Source organism: Chrysochloris asiatica, unplaced genomic scaffold (assembly GCF_000296735.1).
Source record: "Chrysochloris asiatica unplaced genomic scaffold, ChrAsi1.0 scaffold00107, whole genome shotgun sequence".
Lineage (NCBI taxonomy): Eukaryota > Metazoa > Chordata > Mammalia > Afrosoricida > Chrysochloridae > Chrysochloris > Chrysochloris asiatica.
The window spans coordinates 3,540,222-3,558,860 of record NW_006408625.1 but is presented as its reverse complement, the minus strand read 5'-3'; the positions used below and the strand labels follow the sequence as shown (position 1 = coordinate 3,558,860).

Sequence of the window (18,639 nt, the reverse complement as noted above, 5' to 3'; positions counted from 1 at the left end):
GTCATCGAAACTCATTGCAGCATGGCAATGGCTCTGTCTTAGGTTGCCGAGGTTCCACGTGATCCTTGCCCGTCTCTGGCCATACGTCCAGCATAAACAGCCGCCATCTGAAGAAGGCAGGGAGTCCTTCCATTCTCTTTTGATGGTTTCTGCATCATTCAATATTTTGCCCCTAGAATCCTCCAGTATTTCAACTCAAGGCTTGAATTATTTCTTCATTTCTTTCTGCTTCAGAAATATTGAGTGTGTTCTTTCTTTTTGCTTTTCTAACACCAGGTATTTGCATATTTCAATATAATACTTGACTTTGTCTTCTTGAGTTGCCCTTTGAAATTTTCTGTTCAACTCTTTTACTTCCTCATTTCTTCCATTTGCTTTAGCACTATCTGACAGTATTCTGGTACTATTCATCATGTATCAGTATTCAGTATTCTGGTGCTATCTGACAGTGTTTCACTGCCATTCATAAAGTTTTCATTGGCTAAACATTCAGAAGTAGTCCACCTTTCCTCCTTCTTAATCTGTCATAGTTTGGATACTCAGCTGAAACTTGTTCCACCATGAGTGTACCCTGTAGGTATTCAAAATAGTGGTGGCATAGCTCCCAGCCACCACAGTATGACAAACTGATGGTATCTTAAGAAATACTACCTTAGAAAATTCTTGTAATCACAGAATACAAATATATGTTCCAAAACTTGTCAGAATTATGGCATAATGTTGTTGTTGGTAAGTGCTGATTCGTAGTACTTGTGTAGCATTTCCAAGCAGCAACTGGAGAGTTTGAACCACCAACCTTGTGGTTAGCAGTCCAGTACTTATCCTACTGTGCCACAATGCCTCTGGAAAACTCCACTGTACACTTCTGAGAAATTGAAGAGGAGAAAAAAGTAGATGAACATCTTAGTATTATGAAAATAGTTTTGACCTCACAGATCCCTCTGAAAAGGATCTTAGACCTCTTACCCTGCCAAGGGTTCTTTTGACCCTACTTCATTGCTGCATGGTCTTCTTCTACTACTACTGCTACTATTATTACTATTACTGCTGCTGCTGCTGCTGCTGCTACTACTACTACTACTGCTACTATTGCTACTGCTACTATTACTACTACTGCTACTATTGCTACTGCTACTATTACTACTACTGCTAATATTGCTACTGCTACTATTACTACTATTGCTACTGCTGCTACTACTACCAGTACTGCTATTGCTGTTACTGTTACTACTGCTGCTGCTACTATTGTGGCAATAAGGTTTTACATGAGAAGTTACTTTTTCTAGAATGTTTTGAAATATTGTCCTCTTTCTTCTTAGCAAGTATGCCCAATTAGAGTAATTCCTAGGTTTTACTCAGTCTCAGACAGTAAGATTTAAAGCTTTCATGTTTCTGAATTTGAGATACAGAGTTAAGATGATTTTTAAATGGTATTTACTACTTAGGTTAAATAGTATAATTTTTAAAACTTATGCTATTGTACAGATATTTTATTAATATTATCTATTTCCTTCAATTTTTTTACTTAAGTGATTTTAGCAAGAACTGAGAGAATTGCTGGGCCATGTGATAATTCTGGGGTGGCACAGTAAAATAAGCATTGAACCGCAAAGTTGATATGAACTGCAAGGTTAGTGGTTCAGATCCCCCAGCCACTCCTTGGAAAAGCTGTATAGGGTTGCTATGAGTTAGAACCAACTTAAAGGCACTTAACAACAATGATAGTTCTATGTTTTGAGAAACCACCCACAGAATCTGTGCCATTTTACATTCCCACAGTAATGAATAAGGGTTCCAGTTTCTCCACATCCTGACCAATATTTGTTTTCTCTTTTGTTTTGTTTTTACCTTATTCTTCCTAATAGAAGTGAAATGGTATTCTATTGTGGGTTTTGTTTGTTTATTTTAAAATGGTTTATTCTGAATTGAGTGAAGGTTGACAGCAGATCATCATTTTGCCTTCAACAAATCATACACTTTCTTCCATCTCCATCTCATTGTGGTTTTAATTTCATTGAGATATTTATTTTTAATGAAAATATTCTCTTTCATGTATCAAGCTCCATTTCTGATTTATTTAGGAATACATTGCAAATTAGAATAGTGTTCTAGAATGTTATTTCCTTCCAGTTTTGCTTTTTCAGCTACAGGAATGGAATTAATGGGAAATAGGATGGTGACGCCTCTCACATCCTCTGTGAAACCCCACAGAACTGTCTCCAGAATGGCAAGATGTGCCCAGAGCATGGCTGCGCACACTTCCACTGCAGTGTTTAGCTGGAAAGCCTCCACAAGCGGCCCTCTCCCTTGCTTTCTGTCTTATATCTGATAGCATGTTCTCACTCAGTAACTCACACACTTATTTGGTTTGGAAAATTATCTTTGCAAATCCATAGGGGACAGACTGTCCAGAATGCTGGGTGGTCTTTAATGTGGCCAATTCCTATGGCTTCTGCTGACAGTTCCTCAAGCCATGGCGTAAGAGCTGGAGCCTTTCCATGAACATTTTCCCATAGATACAGTATCTGAGCCACATGTTGGCACGAGAAGACTGATTCAGTCAATGGGTGCCAATTACCAACCCCAGACCCACACCCTCTCCCCCCTGCTAAAAAAAAGCAGCCCCTTGAATAGTTTCCCAAATGTGCTGCGTGGTCATTTAGAAATCACATATTTTCTCTGACCACTGTGCCCTGCCCTGCACTTAGCCTTCCAACTATGTGCTTACCACAATACACCAGTGGAATTTCATCTGCTTTACAATTGGCTGGGTGGCCTTGGCCTGCACTTCCAAATTCAGCCATGTATTTTCAAAAATGGGCTGTCTGTCTTCTTTTAGGCAGCAGATGCTTACCCTCCTCTGAGATTTAGATAACCTAGAAGAACTTTTAAAGTTTTTGGCCCAAATGTCAAACCGAAGTTTTCATACCCATCCATGAAGTTGCTACCACAGCCACCTGTGGGCTGCAGATTGTGTAAGACCTTTCTGGGAGGGCTGCTGCAGTTCTTTCTTAAGTCTGTGGGGTACATATAATTCAGCATGACAGGCCCTCTAAGGTAAAGCCAAGTCCATTGCTTCAAAAATGTTGGCATTGCAGCATTATCCACAAGAGCAAAAAGATAGAAACAACCCCAAGGTCAGGAGAACTAGATGGTGCCCAGCTACAAAAACTCAAATTTACAAAGAAGACCAGACTTACTGAGCCTGCAGGAACCCTGAGACACCCTTCTGATCTTGAACTGAAGCCATTACCAAGATCACCTGTTAATCTAGTAACAGACAGGGCCACACAATCAGGAGCGACCCTGAGAGGAATGTTTTCCATAGAATAGTCAGTATATGAGATCAAAAGGAAAGCATTGGTCAAAACGTGAAGAAGACAGGGCAGGAAATTCAGAATGAGGAAACAGGGCAGAAATGACACATTGTGTAGAATGTAACTAATGTCATGGAACATGTTACGTACAAATCATCCATTGGGACATGAATTTACTCTCTAAACTTTCACTTATAGCATGACAAAATTTCAAAAATTAAAACAAAACAAACTAATGCTGCTGTGATGAAAATATAGAGACTTTTAATGAGTAGACAGATCATTTTTTTTCTGCATACCTGAAATAAACGAACAAATTAAAGAATGTATGCATGACCACGTTCTTCAGGGCAGCTGTGAGTGTTACATAGAGTGAACATTCATTTTATGTTCTAGATGACAACACTGTGGGAAGTCCAAAGGGGGTGCTTTTTTAACTATGTGTGATTACAGACGTAAACCTAGCCCAAGAGGTGGGCCTCTGTCCACCGTAGATTTAAATGGGTCCAAAACCTGTGAGATACATGGCAAACTACTTGGCACCCAGAGTAAACAGTCAGTAATGGTTAGCATCTTGCTATTAACGTTGCTGACTTTAATAATAGTTATAATATATTGGACAGCACTTAGTATTTAGATTTTCTTAAGCCAGTATATTTCCCTAACTTGAAAATCACTAAATGAAAGTCAGATGTGAGCTAAATTCTCATTGCTGAAAGACTTGGAGTTGCTTCCAAAGATACCTAATAAAAGAATTAATTATCCTATGACAACCTAGACCATTCTCTGTGAATAACTTACTAATGCGTAATTTACTCAACCACCATGATCTTGCATATTACAGTATGAAAAATTGCTCATTGGAATGAATATAAATAACCATTATCTTCAATACCATTAATATTGCTATATTGTTTTTGCAAATTGAGAAGAAAAGACTCTAAATACCAAAAAATAAATTACAAGGCTGACCTGCAACCAAGATTCTAATATTGTATTCTTTTTTTCAACTTTGTTGTTAAGTGATGTCAAGTTGGTTCTAACGCATAGTGACCCTGTCTACAACAGAATAGCACACTGACTGGTCCTGCACCATTCTCACAGTCCTTGTTACATTTCAGCCCATTGTTGCTGCCACTGTGTCACTCCATCTTACTGGAGAGCTACCTCTTTTTCGCTGACCCTCCACTTTACCTAACATGATGTCCTTCTCCATGGACTGGTCCCTCATGATAACATGTCCAGAAGATGAGAGGCAAAGCCTTACCATCCTTGTTTCTAAGGAACATTCTGGCTGCACTTCTTCCAGGAGAGATTTGTTTTTCTTTTGGTAGTCCAAGGTACTTTTAATATTCTCCAACACCATAACTCAAATGCATCAATTCTTCTATGGTCTTCTTTATTCATTGCCCAACTTTCACTTGCATGTGAGGCTATTGAAAATACCATGGCTTGAGTCAGGCTCTCCTTAGTTCCCAAACTGACATCTTTGCTTGTGAACACTTTAAAGAAGTCTTGTGCAGCAGATTTGCCTAATGCAGTACATCATTTAATTTCTTGACTGCTACTTTCTTGATGTGAGTGTTGATAGTGGATCCAAGCAAAATGAAGTCTTTGTCAACTTCAGTCTTTTCTCTATTTATCATGATGTTATTTATTGGTCCAGTGGTGAAGATTTTTGTTTTCTTTACATTGAGGTGCAACTCTACTGAAGGCTGTGGTCTTTAATCTTCATTAGTAAGTATTTTACGTTCTTTTTGCATTGAGCAGACAAGGTTTTATCATTTGCCTAATGCAGGTTATTAATTAGTCTTCCTCCAGTATTGATGCCGTGTTCTTCTTCATGTAATCCAGTTTTTCGGATTATTTGGTCAGCATACAGATTGAATAAGTATGGTGAAAGGATACATCCCTGACACACACCTTTTCTGATTTTAAACCAGTCATTGTCTCCTTATTCTGTTTGAACAACTGTCTCTTGGTCTATGTGCAGGTTCCTCATGAGCACAATTATGTGTTCTGGAATACCCACACTTCGCAATGTTACCTATGGCTTGTCATGATCCACACAGTCAAAAGCATTTGCAACGTCAATAAAGCACAGGTAAACATCTTTCTAGTATTCTCTGCTTGTAGCCAAGATCTATCTGACATCAGCAGTGATATTCCTCATTCCATGTCTTGGTCTAAATCCAGTTTGAACCTCTGGCAGTTCCCTGTCAATGTATTGTTGCAGCCGTTTTTTGATTATTTTAATCAGAATTGTACTTGCATGTGATAATAATGATACTGTCTGATGATTTCTGCATTCCATTGAGTCACTTCTCTTTGGAATGGGCACAGATATGGATGTCTCCCAAGCAACTGGACATAGATGAGCCTTGTTTTTGGTCAGTGCCTTCAAGCACAGCTAGGACTTTTTCCTTTAGTACCATCAATTCTTAATGGTATACTGCATCTTGAAAAGGTTGAACATAGAGCATTTCTTTTTGGTACTGGAACTCTGTGTATTCCGTCTATCTTCTTTTAATGCTTTCTGCATTGTTCTCTCTTTTGCCCATAGACTACTTCAGTATTGTGAGTCGAGGCTTGAATTTTTTTCTTCAGTTCTCTCAGCTTGAGAAATGCTGATCATGCTCTTACCTTTTTGTTTTCAAACTCCAGGACTTTGCACATTTCATTATAATACCTTACATTGTCTTCTTAAGCTGTCCTTTGTAATTTTCTGTTCAGCTCTTTGACGTCCTCATTTTTCCAGTTTCTGTAGCTTCAGTACATTTAAGAGCAAGTTTCAGACTCATCTGGTATTCATTTTTGTCTTTTCAATGACCTTTTGCTCTCTTCGTGTATGATGTTATTGATGTCATTCCACAGCTCCTCTGGTCTTCAATCATTAGTGTCTAATGTAGGGGTGGGGAACCTTTGTTCTACTAAGGGCTATTTGGAAATTTAGACATCATTCACAAGTCATATGAAATTATCATCTTAAAAATTAGCCTGTTGTATTTGGTCAAACATTGAAATGACTCACCTCTAACGTGATGGCTGCAACTACGATTGTCTTGGCAGGGCCAGACCAAATGATTTCTCGGGCCTTATAAGGCTCGTGGGCCAGACCTTCCCCATCCCTGGTCTATTGCATCAAATCTGTTCTTGAGATGTTCTCTGAGTTCAAGGTTGTGTTTTGGCTCTTGTGGACTTGTTTTAATTTGTGTTTATCTTAGCCTGAACTTGCACATGAGCAATTGATGGTATGTTTCACAGTCTACCTCTGACTTTCTTCTATCATCTCTTCCCACAGATGTAATCAGTTTGATTCCTGAGTATTCCATTGAGTGAGGTCTGTGTGTATAGCCACTTTTTATGTTGTTGAAAAAAGTTATTGCAATTAATAAGTCCCATTCCTCTTCAATTTGTCATTCCCAGCATAGTAAACTATGATTGTCCATTTCAGCTCACCAATGCCTAGGTTATTGATTATTATGCATTCCATTTCATTTGATAACTTCTGGGTTTCCTAGGTTCATGTTTCGTATGTTCCATGTTCTGATTGTCAGTATAAGTTTGTAGCTGTTTCTCCTCATTTTGAGTTGTGCCCCATCAGCACATGAAGGTCCCAAAAGCTTTACTCCATTCGCATCATCACAGTCAACTCTATTTTGAGGAGGCAGCATTTCCCCAATCTCATTTTGAGTGCCTTCCAACCTAAGAGAGTTATCTTCCAAAACTGTATCTCACAATATTATGATCAATATTCTGATAATATTCATAATGTTTTAATCTTCTGGCACTATATCTGACAATGCTCCAGTGCTATTCATAAGGTTTTCAGTGGCTAAACAGTTAGTAGTATTATACCTCTCTTTCTTCCTAGCTGGTCGTAATCTAGAAGCTCCACTGAAACCTGTCCAACATGGGTGACCCTGCTAGTATTTTAAATACCAGTGGCATAGATTTCAGCATCACAGTAACACACATGCCACCACAGTACAACCAACTGACAGACGAGTGGTGTTTGGTCCTATAGAGATAGTTCTTAAAAGAACATAATACTCAAGACAGACATTTTTTGCTAATTAAACTAAATTATTATTTGGTTTTAAAAAGACTTCAAGGTACATTTTTTTGTTGTTGTTTAAGGTTTAAAGATTATATCTTCAGGGGTTCAAAAATCTGAAGTCCATGAGAATTTGAAATTCTGTTTTTCAGAATCCTTTTATAGAATCATTTATCAATGTGTTAAATAATGGAAGCTGAACACGATTGCTTTGATTCTAGTTTGAGAAAAATAAAATATTGCACATGCTGGTGTTGGGTGAGTAATGTAAGTAAGGTCTTTTATGAACAAAGGTTTTTCTTTTTTATGAGGTTCCATAAGGAGCCCTGGTAGCGTAGTGGTTACGAATCGGGCTGTGAACTACAAGGTTAGCAGTTCGAAACTACCAGCTGTTCTGCAGAAGAAAGATGAGGCTTTCTGCTCCCGTAAAGATTTACAGCCTCAGAAACCCTGTACAGGGTCACTGAGTTGGAACCGACCCCATGGCACTTAACAACAACAACAACATTTGGAGCTAAATTTTGATCCTTTCCTGTTGCTGTTTTTGTTAAGTGCTATCGAGTTGGGTCTGAATCATAGCAACCCTGTAGAGGATTTCTGAGGATGTACATTTTTGCAGGATAAGAAAACCACATCTTTGTCCTGCAGAGTGGATGGTGGGGCTCAAACCTCTGACCTTATGATTTACATTTCTGTGCTTATCCTACAGAGCCACTGCACTCCCCTTATCTTCTCCTGTTTTCCTTAAATCATCATTTGTCCTGTCTCTGGATTAGATGGATGGAATGTATAGTTGAGAGTAGAAAAGGTCTTCCCTAGAGTTTCTCAGACTAACATACATTGAATAGAATGAAATTTTTCAGTACTCCTAAAAAAATTATTATTTTTTTTTACTGTATTGGATTTTAAAAATTTCCACAGAAATGCATATTCAAATGTATTCTCTGGGTGGGCTTAAGATGCTAATGGTACAAGTCAGCCTAGGTGTGCCTCATAAGAAAGTCTTACTTCTTCTGAAAAATCAGCCACTGACAATACAGTGGACTCCTGGTGTGGCGGTGTAGGATCATCATTGGACTATGAACCACAAGGTCGGCAGTTCAAACCCACCAGCAACCCATACAGGGTCACTATGGAGTCGGAACCCATTCACTGGCACTTAACAACAAGAACACAATGCATTCACTGGCACTTAACAACAAGAACAGAACATTCACTGGCACTTAACAACAAGAACACAATCCAGTACCTATGGGGTCACCATGACTTGGAATTCACTCCATGAGGACTGCATATATTCAAATAGACCAGACAAAATATAATACAAAGGATATAAAGAAAATGTTCATGATCTTCTTCTTATCTCCCTCCAGTTCTTGTGTTTTATTAGCTGTCATCACGTCTGCTATGACTTAGTGTGACACTATGCACCCATCTTCTTTCGCTATCCTCACAATTGTTGTTATGTTTGAGCCTATTGCTGCTGCCACTGTGTCGATCCACCTTGATGGGGGTCTTCCTCTTTTTTGCTAGTCCTCCACTTTATCAAGCAAGATGTCCTTCTCCAGCGACTGGTTCCTTCTGACAATATGTCCAAAGTATGAGAGATGAAGTCTCACCATCCTTCCTTCTAAGGAGCATTCTGGCTGTACTCTTCCAGCAGATTTGCTTGTTCTCCTGGCAGTTCATGGTACTTTCAATATTCTTCACCAAACCATTGTTACTGTTAAGTGCTGTCAAGTCAATTCCGACCCATAGCAACCCTGTATCGAGTTTCCGAGGAGTAGCTGGTGAGCTTGAACCACTGACCTTGCAATTCAGATGGCTTTGTAGTCTGACACATTAACCCACAGCGCCACACCAGGACTCCTTCACCAAACCATAACAGGACTGAAATACAAGTAAAGTACGTAACATCACTCCAGGCTTATACCAGTGGCTATTGAATCAATTCCAACTCATGGCAACTGTTTTTCCGAATAGAACTGTGCTCTCTGTAGGGTTTTCAATGGCTGATTTCCCAGAAGCAGATTTAGGTGTTTTTTTCAGAGTCACCTCTGGGAGGACTGGAACCTCGAGCCTTTTGGTTAGCAGCCAAGTGTGTTAACCATTTATGTCACCCCAGGGCTCCCTTTCAGCCTTATACTCATTGCTATAGAATTGGTTCTGACTCATAACCACCCTACAGGGCACAGTGAGCTGCTCCATAGAGTTTCCAAGACTGTCATCGTATGGAACCAGACTGCCACATCTTTCTTCTGCAGACCAGCTGGTGGGTTCTAACTGCAGACCTTTCTTTGGCAGTCTTCCTCCTCTGACTGATGCCTATGTGTGGGCATTCCTTGGGACCCAAGCCTAGTCCTCTTCTTTCCTCTCTCAGAGTTCTCGCCCATTCTGTGACAGTGTGCTGCCGACAGCTCCCAAATGCCATCTCCTGCTGAGACCTCTCATGAGAACTTCCAACGTGCACATTCAAAAATGTATTTGCTGTCTCCATTTGATTGTGACTTTGACATTCTAAATTCATAGTCCCCAAAATGAGTGCCCAGTAAACTTGTTGCAAACCTGCTCATCCCCACTTCCTTAATAGTGTGTCCAACCACCTGCTTGCTCAAGAGACCTGGGACAGCCTTGATTCCCACCTCTCATCAAATTAATTACCACCTTCTCTTGCTATTCCTGCTGATATGTGTTTCAGGCACTCTCCACTCCTTCTCCATGACCACCCCTAGTCCAGGTCAACCCCATTACTTTCTGGACATTGGCATGCCTGCACCCATTCTTGCTCCATACTCATTCCCCACACAGCACTCAGCATTCTCTTTCAAAATGAATCCAAATTATCACACACTTGATTAAAATCCTGGAGGCTTGGCTAAACAGAATGAAATCCTAAATCTTAGTCTGTGATGTCCCACAACTTCAATGGGGGCCATGGCCCCTTGCATCTTGTGGACCACACTGGGCTTTTCTCACTTCTGATGTTGCTTTTCTCTGTTTTGGAACCTTCATGACTGCCAATTTCCTCTGCTAGGGTTTTCGTCTCTCTACTCACCAGCTGCTCCTTAGAAACGCTACACAGGTTTGCTATGAGTCAGAACTGACTCAACAGCATTTAACAACAGCAACTACTACTCTTCACCTAGCTAATTCCCAGATCAGAGGCTATTCCTAACACCTGATCATAACTGCTGTTGTTAGGGGCCATCGAGTCAGTACCAACTCATGATGACCCTGTGCACAATAGGCCAAAACACTGCCCTGTCCTGTGCCAACCTGACAATCATTGCTACATTTGAGCCCATTGCTGCTGTCACTATGCCAATCCACCTAGTTGGTGGTCTTCCTCTTTTACTCCAACCCTCCACTTTACCAAACATGACTGGTGCCATCTGATACTATGTCAGAAGTATGAGAGATGAAGTCTGGCCATCTTGGCTTCCAAGGAACATTCTGGTTGCACTTCTTCCAACACAGATTGGATTGTTCTTTTGGCATTCCATGGTACTTTTAATTCAAATCCGTCAGTCCTTCTACAGTCTTCCTTATTGACTGTCAAACTTTCACATACATGTGAGATTACTGAAAATACCATGGCTTGGGTCAAACGCACCTTAGTCCTCAAATGGACATCTTTGCTCTTGGACACTTTAAAGAGGTCTTGTGCAGCAGATTTGCCTAATGCAATACGTCCTTGAATTTCTTGAGTGTTCTTGAGTTGAATTCCATGAGTGTTGATGGTTGATCCGAGCAAAATGAAGTCTGTGACAGCATCAATCTTTTCTCCATTAATATGGATGTTGTCTATTGGTCCAGAGGTGAGGAGTTTTGTTTTCTTTACATCGAGGAGCAACCCATAATGGAGGCTGTGTTCTTTGATCTTTATCAGTTAAGTATTTTAAGTTCTCTTAGCTTTGAGCAAGGAAGGTTGTATCATCTGCATATCACAAGCTGTTAATAAGTCTTCCTCCAATCCTGATGCCACATTTTTCTTCATATAATCCAGTTTCTCAAATTATGTGCTCAGCATACAGATTGAATAAGTATGATGAAAGAATACAACCCTGGTGCATGCTTTTCCTAAGTTTAATCTTTGAACAAGAGTTCACTGGTTCTGTCCTAACAACTGCCTCTTGGTCCATGTACAGGTTTCTCATGAGCACAATTAAGTGTTCCAGAATACTCATTCTCCGTAATGGTGTCCATAGTTTGTCATGATCTGCACAACTGAAAGCCTTTGCATAGTCAATAAAGCACAGGTTGACATATTTCTGGTATTCTTGGCTTTTAGCCAAAATCCATCTGACATCAGCACTGGTATCCCTCGTTCCATGTTGTCTTCTGAATCTGGCTTGAGCCTCTGGCAATTCTATGTCAGAGCACATTTGCATCTGTTTTTGGGCTATCTTTAGGAAAATGTCACTTGTATGAAGTATTAATGATATTGTCTGGTGACCTCTCATTCTGTTGGGTCACTTCTCTTTGGAATGATCACAAATACAGATCTCTTCCAGTCAGTTGGCCAGATAGTTGTCTTCCAGATTTCTTGGCATAGATGAGTGAGTGCCTCCAGTGCCATATCAGTTTCTTGAAAGGTTTTAATTTGTATTTCATCAATTCCTGGAGCCTTGTTCTTTGCCAATGCCTTCAGTGCACCTTGGACTTCTTTCTTCAGTATCATAGACTGTTGATCATATACTACCTCTTGAAACGGTTGAACATCAACCATTTCTTTTTGTACGGTGACTCTATGTATTCTTCCATCTTCACTTGATGCTTTCTGCTTCATTCAATATTTTGTCCATTGTTGTAGTTAAGTGTTGTCGAGTTGGTTGCAACTCATAGCGACCCTGTATAGGGTTAGCTGGGCTGCTAATCTCAAGGTTAGCAGTTCAAAATTACCAGCAGTTCCCCAGGAGAAAGATGAGGCTTTCTGCTCCCGTAAAGATTTACTACCTCAGAAACCCTATACAGAGTCATTATGAGCTGGAACCAGCTCCTTGGCACATCACCACAACCACCATAAGACTTCCTAGGAGCGGCAGTTGAGCTTGAACCGCTGACCTTGCGAGTCAAACCAACCTTGCAGTTCAGTGCATTATCTCACAGTGCCAAACCAAGAATCCTTCAATATGTCAAGTCAAGGCTTGAGTTTTTTCTTCAGTTCCCTCAGTTTGAGAATTGCTGAGCATGTTCTTCCCTTTTAGTATTCTAACTCCAGGTTTTTGCACATTTTGTTATAATGTTTGACTTTGTCTTCTCAAGCCACCTTTGGAAATTTTCTATTCAGCTCTTGTACCTCCTCATTTCTTCCATTTGCTTTCAAGCATCTCTACACTCGAGAGCAAGTTTCAGTGTCTCTTCTGACATCCATTTTGGTCTTTTCCTTCTTTCTTGTCTTCTTAATGAACTTTGCTTTCTTACTGTATGATGTTCTTGATGTCATCCCACAACTCTTCTGGTCTTCAGTCTTTAGTTTCAAATTAATCATATCTCTTCTTCTGAAGGAGCTGAAGATCAGGCTGGGATTTTGAGACCAGAAACAAGTTCAAAGAGGGCTCTTCCCTCCTTCCCTTTTCTTCTGCTTCCTCTGTGACAGGCCCTTCACATGCCTCAGTTTCTTCTCTGCTCCTGTCTGCCCCCAAATTAATCCAGGACAAGATCCGTAGGAGTGATGTTGAGGGAGAAAAAAAACTGGGAGAAGCTACTAGAAATTGGTTCCCATGTCCCCCACCCTACTGTTTTCTTGCTGCTGCATGGGCGCTCACCTGCAGCACAATGGCTTCAGCTGGAGCCCTACGCAGGAGTGACTCCTACTGTGGCAGAGGAGCAGCGGTGATGGGAAGCTTTCGGGGCGTGTTGGAGACAGGCAGCCTTTGTGTCCCTGGCTTTAGTTTTTCTTTTTCATGGCAGTAAACATGGTTGGCAGCCTGTGAAAGGCCCCTGCTCTCTGTGATGCCACACATAAAGGCAGGAGGCCCTGAAAAAGTAGGACTCAAAGGAGGACAAGTCCCACCAGTGGAATGGGCCAGCTGTTCTCAGGGAGAGCAGTGGAGGACCCTGGAGGACAGCCCTGCTACCCTCCCAGAGCCACCACCCATGGGCCAGAGAGCCACAGATCTTTCCCTCATGCCTCATTCCTGGGGGCATAGCGCCCCTAATTTACAGACAACAGGAACAACCTCCAAATACATTTTCCTCTGGAAATGTTGTTGTTGTTAGGTATCATCAAGTCAGTACTGACTCATAGCGACTCTGTGCACAATAGAACAAAGCACTGCCTGGTCCTCACCATCCTCACAATTGCTGCTGCCACTGTGCCAATCCATCTCTTTGGGGATCTTCCTCTTTTTCTTGGACCCTCCACTGTATCAAGCATGATATCCTTCTCCAGGGACTGATCCCCCTCCTAACAATGTGTCTGAAGTATGAGAGACGAAGTCTGGCCATCCTGGCTTCTATGGAGCATTCTGGGTGTACTGTTTTCAAGACAGATCTGTTTGTTCTTCTGGCAGTCCATGGTACTTTTAATATTCTCCTCCAACACCATAACTCAAGTGCATAAATTTTTCTACAAATCTTCCATAGCTGCACAAAACGGTTAGTATTTATAAAGTAGTGTGTGTGCTGTTGCAGTCATTCCTTGTAGCAACAATATGGTAGAGACATGTCCATTTTACAGATGAGAAAACAGGTCTAGAGGTTAAATAACTTTCCCACTCCATACAATTAATAGGAGGTGGAGCTGGACTTAAACCCAAATCTGAATTCTCATTTTAAACCATTATGATGCACTTTCCAACAGAAGTATTCCTGGACATGTCTAGGCCTTCTTTGTCTCTTTCTCACTTCCTTTTAATCCATCATTTCTCTATTTCTTAAGGCAAATGAGAGTAGAAGCAAAGTCATATTGCAAATGGATACTTGGTGGACACTCATTGATACTGTATTTACTGTTCTTCTGAACCTAATGAAAAGAAGTGTCATACATTGGGCTAGTAATTGCATTTTGAACCATCTTGATCTTCCTTTTTCAGTAATCCATTTTGATTAAAATGTTGTTTATTTCTTGCTGAAAGGATGAAGATTGCTCTCCCTACTGCGGCTGTAGTCTGCCTCTGGCTTCGCCATCTTCCTAGCCTTGAGAAAGCAATGCTGCATCTTTTTGAAAAGCTGTTCTCCTGTGAGAGAAACTGCCTGCAGCGGACTGAAGTCTTCATAAAAGATTCATTGCTGGTACGCCCTGCACTTTAATGAGACAATGAGGCTATCATTTGTTTTAGTCAAAGAAGGAAAAATGGGGGTGGAACTTAGACAAAAAAGCAATTAGAACCTTTAAAAATAATCATATGTTTATATTTTATTGTGAAGATGCTTAATATGGGGACTTTCCTGCGTATGCATACTTTCAGCATGGAGAGGTTCGAGGCTTACTTGATTTTGGTGCACCTTATGTACATATTCATAGAACTGACAATCAGAAAACATAAACCTTCAAACAAGTTATTTGTTATTTCAATATGGAAAGTGGGCTATTAAAAACTGAAGCTCTTGTGGATGAGAAGAAGAAGCAATCAAAAAAGAAAAAGCAATAACTAAGCTTTTAGCTCTTTACCAGAGGAACATGAAATACGTGAAATGAAATACTCAAAACAAGCAAAACAAAATCCCAGGAAAACAAGAAAAACCACTAAGAATTCCGTGTGTTTTCTTTTGGTTGAAGACTGTCAGCCTTGAAATCTCCCTGTGTCCAAATGGCTTGCCCATCTCCCTTTAGATTCCAGTTCACAGTCTAAAATCATCCCTCTCTGTCAAACAGCTTCTCAGCCAGTTGATTTACAAAAGCATTTACCAGGATCATGTGTGTGGGGATTCTGAGCTTCCATGATGGTTAAGGGACATCCTTCTTTTTATTTTTGTTGTTGTTGTTGTTGTTAAGTGCCGTTGAGTTGGTTCTGACCCATAGCAACCCCACATACGGTATCCAAGGAGTGGCTGGTGAGCTTGAACCGCTGACCTTGTAGTTCAAACCACTGCAGTCCGGCACATTAACCCACAGCACCACACTAGGACTACAAGGGGCATCCTAGAGGGTGTTTGGTTTAATTTACTGCGATATTTTCAGGATGTGACCTCTCTGTGTCTTATGGTTTAGGGAGCTAATGATAATACAGATGGCGAGCTGGAGCCCCTGATTGTGTGGGCTGTTCACAGAGATCCCAGGCCCTGCAGTGCCAGAGAGAGAGGCAGGCTGGGCCCCGCCTGTGGCATGACTTTGTGATTAGACAAGTAACCTGAAGAACTGCTTCCTAATTGCATTCTGCTGCATTTATCGCAGCACAGTATCTCGGTGCAGTGACTGCGCTGTCCCGAGGTATCAGGGAGCACTAGACAGCTGTGCTCTCCTCCAGGAGAAACGTGATACCCTACTATGTTATATTTGGATTCTGAGAGTAATTAAAGTGTGATGGTCTAAGTAACTTGTACTGTATTTGGAGTACTGTTAATTATGTCTCCATCCCTTGGGACTATCCTGAATTGGTACTGGAAATTCTATATTTACCAAGACGTAACAAAAGCAAAAGATAAACGTGTGATACTGATTGCACAAAGCAAAATGAACTCCCCAAATGTTGTTCAGCCTCTCAGGAACTTGGAGACCTGATATGTTCCATTAAGACTCTGGCTAATAGGGTGTTAATGTAATACCACTGAATTTTAAATGTGTGTATATGCATTTTAAAATGCCTGTTGACTTTTGAAGATCACCCTTTGGCTCTTATGGACTGCACTGCCCTTACATAGCCGCTTGTAGTACTTGATGACCCCTAAATCAGCCACAGTACCAGCTCCGGCTAGTTATGGAATGGTGCAGACCGAAACTTTTCTCAACAGCCCAGGCACTGGGAGATCGTAATTCATAGTTCCAGATTTGACCTTAAAATCGATGTTAGGAAAGCAGTGAAACCGTTTGCTAATTATGCAGCTTTCTTGGCACCATTCAGTTTCCCAGGGCTGGCCCTGAATCAGAAAGATGCTATGTTTTCCAGTAACAGTTCTACTTGTAGAGCCCAGAGCTATTGTTTGGATTTCACATTTCAATGGAAAGTGTTTGGCCGGCTGGCACTGTGCTTGGCCGGCCCTTGGTTGCCAGCCAGACCATTGTATTCTCTCCATCATTGGTGGTTCCACATGCCACCTGACACACATACTGCCCTTCCACTCCCCAGGCAGATGTGCCAATGGGAGAGCAGAGGAGGAATGAGAAGAGAAGGGGCACCAGGGAGCCAAGGCTGTTTCTGTTTAATCAGATTTTAAGCCGGAGAATACGCCTTGCATTCGCTCCTACCTCAACGTCTTCCTAGTATAATGGACAGATATCCAGAGAGCTGACTTTCTTGTCCTTGATAGGAGGTAGGATACCATCTAGTCTTCTTCTAGTTAGCAATCGGAGCCACTCAAAAATGAAGGGCCAAAAGCTTCCTCCTCATGAAATCTTAGTACACAATTGCCCCACTGTAAATATTACCTATGTTTGAATAATCTTTTAGCATCATTGCTGATGTCCAGTGGATCTTGGCTGAAAACAGAGAATATCAGAAAGAAGTTACCTGTGCTTTATTGACTACACAAAGGCTTTTGATTGTGTGGATCATGACAAGCTATGAACAACATTGTGAAATATGAGTATTCCGGAACACTTAATTGTGCTCATGAGGAATCTGTATCTGGACCAAGAGGCAGTTGTTCGAACAGAACATGGGAACATGGGATGATTTAAAATTAAGAAAAGTGTGTGACAGAGTTGTATTCTTTCCCCATACTTATTCAACATATATGCTGAGCAAATGATCCGAGAAGCTGGGTTCTATGAAGAAAACCATAGCATCAGGATTGGAAGAAGACTCATTAACAACCTGTAATTTGCAGATGATACAACCTTACTTGCTGAAAGTGAAGAGAACTTAAAATACTGATGAAGATCAAAGAGCACAGCCTTCAGTATGGATTGTATCTCAATATAAAGAAAACAAAAATCCTCAACACTGGACGAATAAACAACATTCTTATCAACAGAGAAATGATTGAAGTTGTCAAGCACTTCATTCTTCTTGGATCAACCATCAACACTCATGGAAGCAGCTGGCAAGAAATCAAATGACATATTGCATTAAGCAAATCTGCTGCACAAGACCTTTTTAAAGTGTTGACAAGCAAAGATGTCAGCTTGAGGACTAAGGTGCATCTGACCCAAGCAAGCCATGGTATTTTCCAATAACCTCATATATATGCAAAAGCAGGACAGTGAATAAGGAAGACTGTAGAAGAATTGATGCTTTTGAGTTATGGTGTTGGAGGAGAATACTGAAAGTGCCATGGGCTGCCAAAAGAACAAACAGATCTGTGTTGAAAGAAGTGCAGCCAGAGTGCTCCGTTAAGCCTTGGATGGCCAAACTTCGTCTCGTGTACTTCGGACATATTGTCAGGAGGGACCAGTCACTGGAGAAGGATGCCATGCTGGGTAAGGTGGAGGGTCAGAGAAAAAGAGGAAGACCCCCAATGAGATGGATTGGCTAAGTGGCAGCATCAATGGGCTCAAGCCAGGACCGGGCAGTGTTTCATTTTGTTGTGCATAGGGTCTTTGTGAGTCGGTGCCAACTCCATGGTACCTAACAACAACAACAACAATGTTATGGAGCCCTGGTGTACTGTAGGGTAATCACTGGATTGCTGACTGCAAGGTCAGCACTTTAAACCCACCAGCCACTCCTTGGAAATGCTATACAGGGTTGCTATGAGTTGGAACCAACCTGATGGCACTTAACAACAATAATGTTCTGGGTTTTCTTTTTCTGCTTTTTCATTAGTCCCCCTTTTAAGCATTTCCTTTTTGACCTTCCCCCTGCCCCCCGGCTGTAGAATTAATTTTAATCAACTTTTAGAAAAGACATATATCATTATTCGACATAATCTCCTTGTTTTCCATTATACTTTGTTCATCTGTCAACAAACTTTGTTGTTGTTATTAAATGCTGTCTATTCAATTCAGACCCATAGCAATCCTGTATAGGATTTCCGAGGAGCAGCTGATGAGCTTGAACTTCTGACCTTGCAGTTCAAACGGCTTTGCAGTCTGGAGCATTAACTACACCAGGACTCCCAACAAGCTTTGTTGTTGTTGTTGTTAAGTGCTGTCGAGTCGGTTCCGACCCATAGCAACCCTGTACAGGGTTTCCGAGGGTGTAAATCTTTACGGGAGTAGAA

General features: G+C 41.0%; 1 protein-coding gene across 1 annotated transcript in view; it reads left to right on the top strand.

Annotated features, from left to right (window-relative positions):
- The window catches only part of FANCC (Fanconi anemia, complementation group C), a 200,859-nt gene that overhangs the window by 146,635 nt on the left and 35,585 nt on the right, over positions 1-18,639 (top strand). Inside the window, exon 7 of the mRNA XM_006867669.1 lies at positions 14,454-14,610. Coding sequence (XP_006867731.1) covers positions 14,454-14,610 — 157 coding nt within the window. The remainder of the gene's footprint in view (positions 1-14,453; positions 14,611-18,639) is intronic.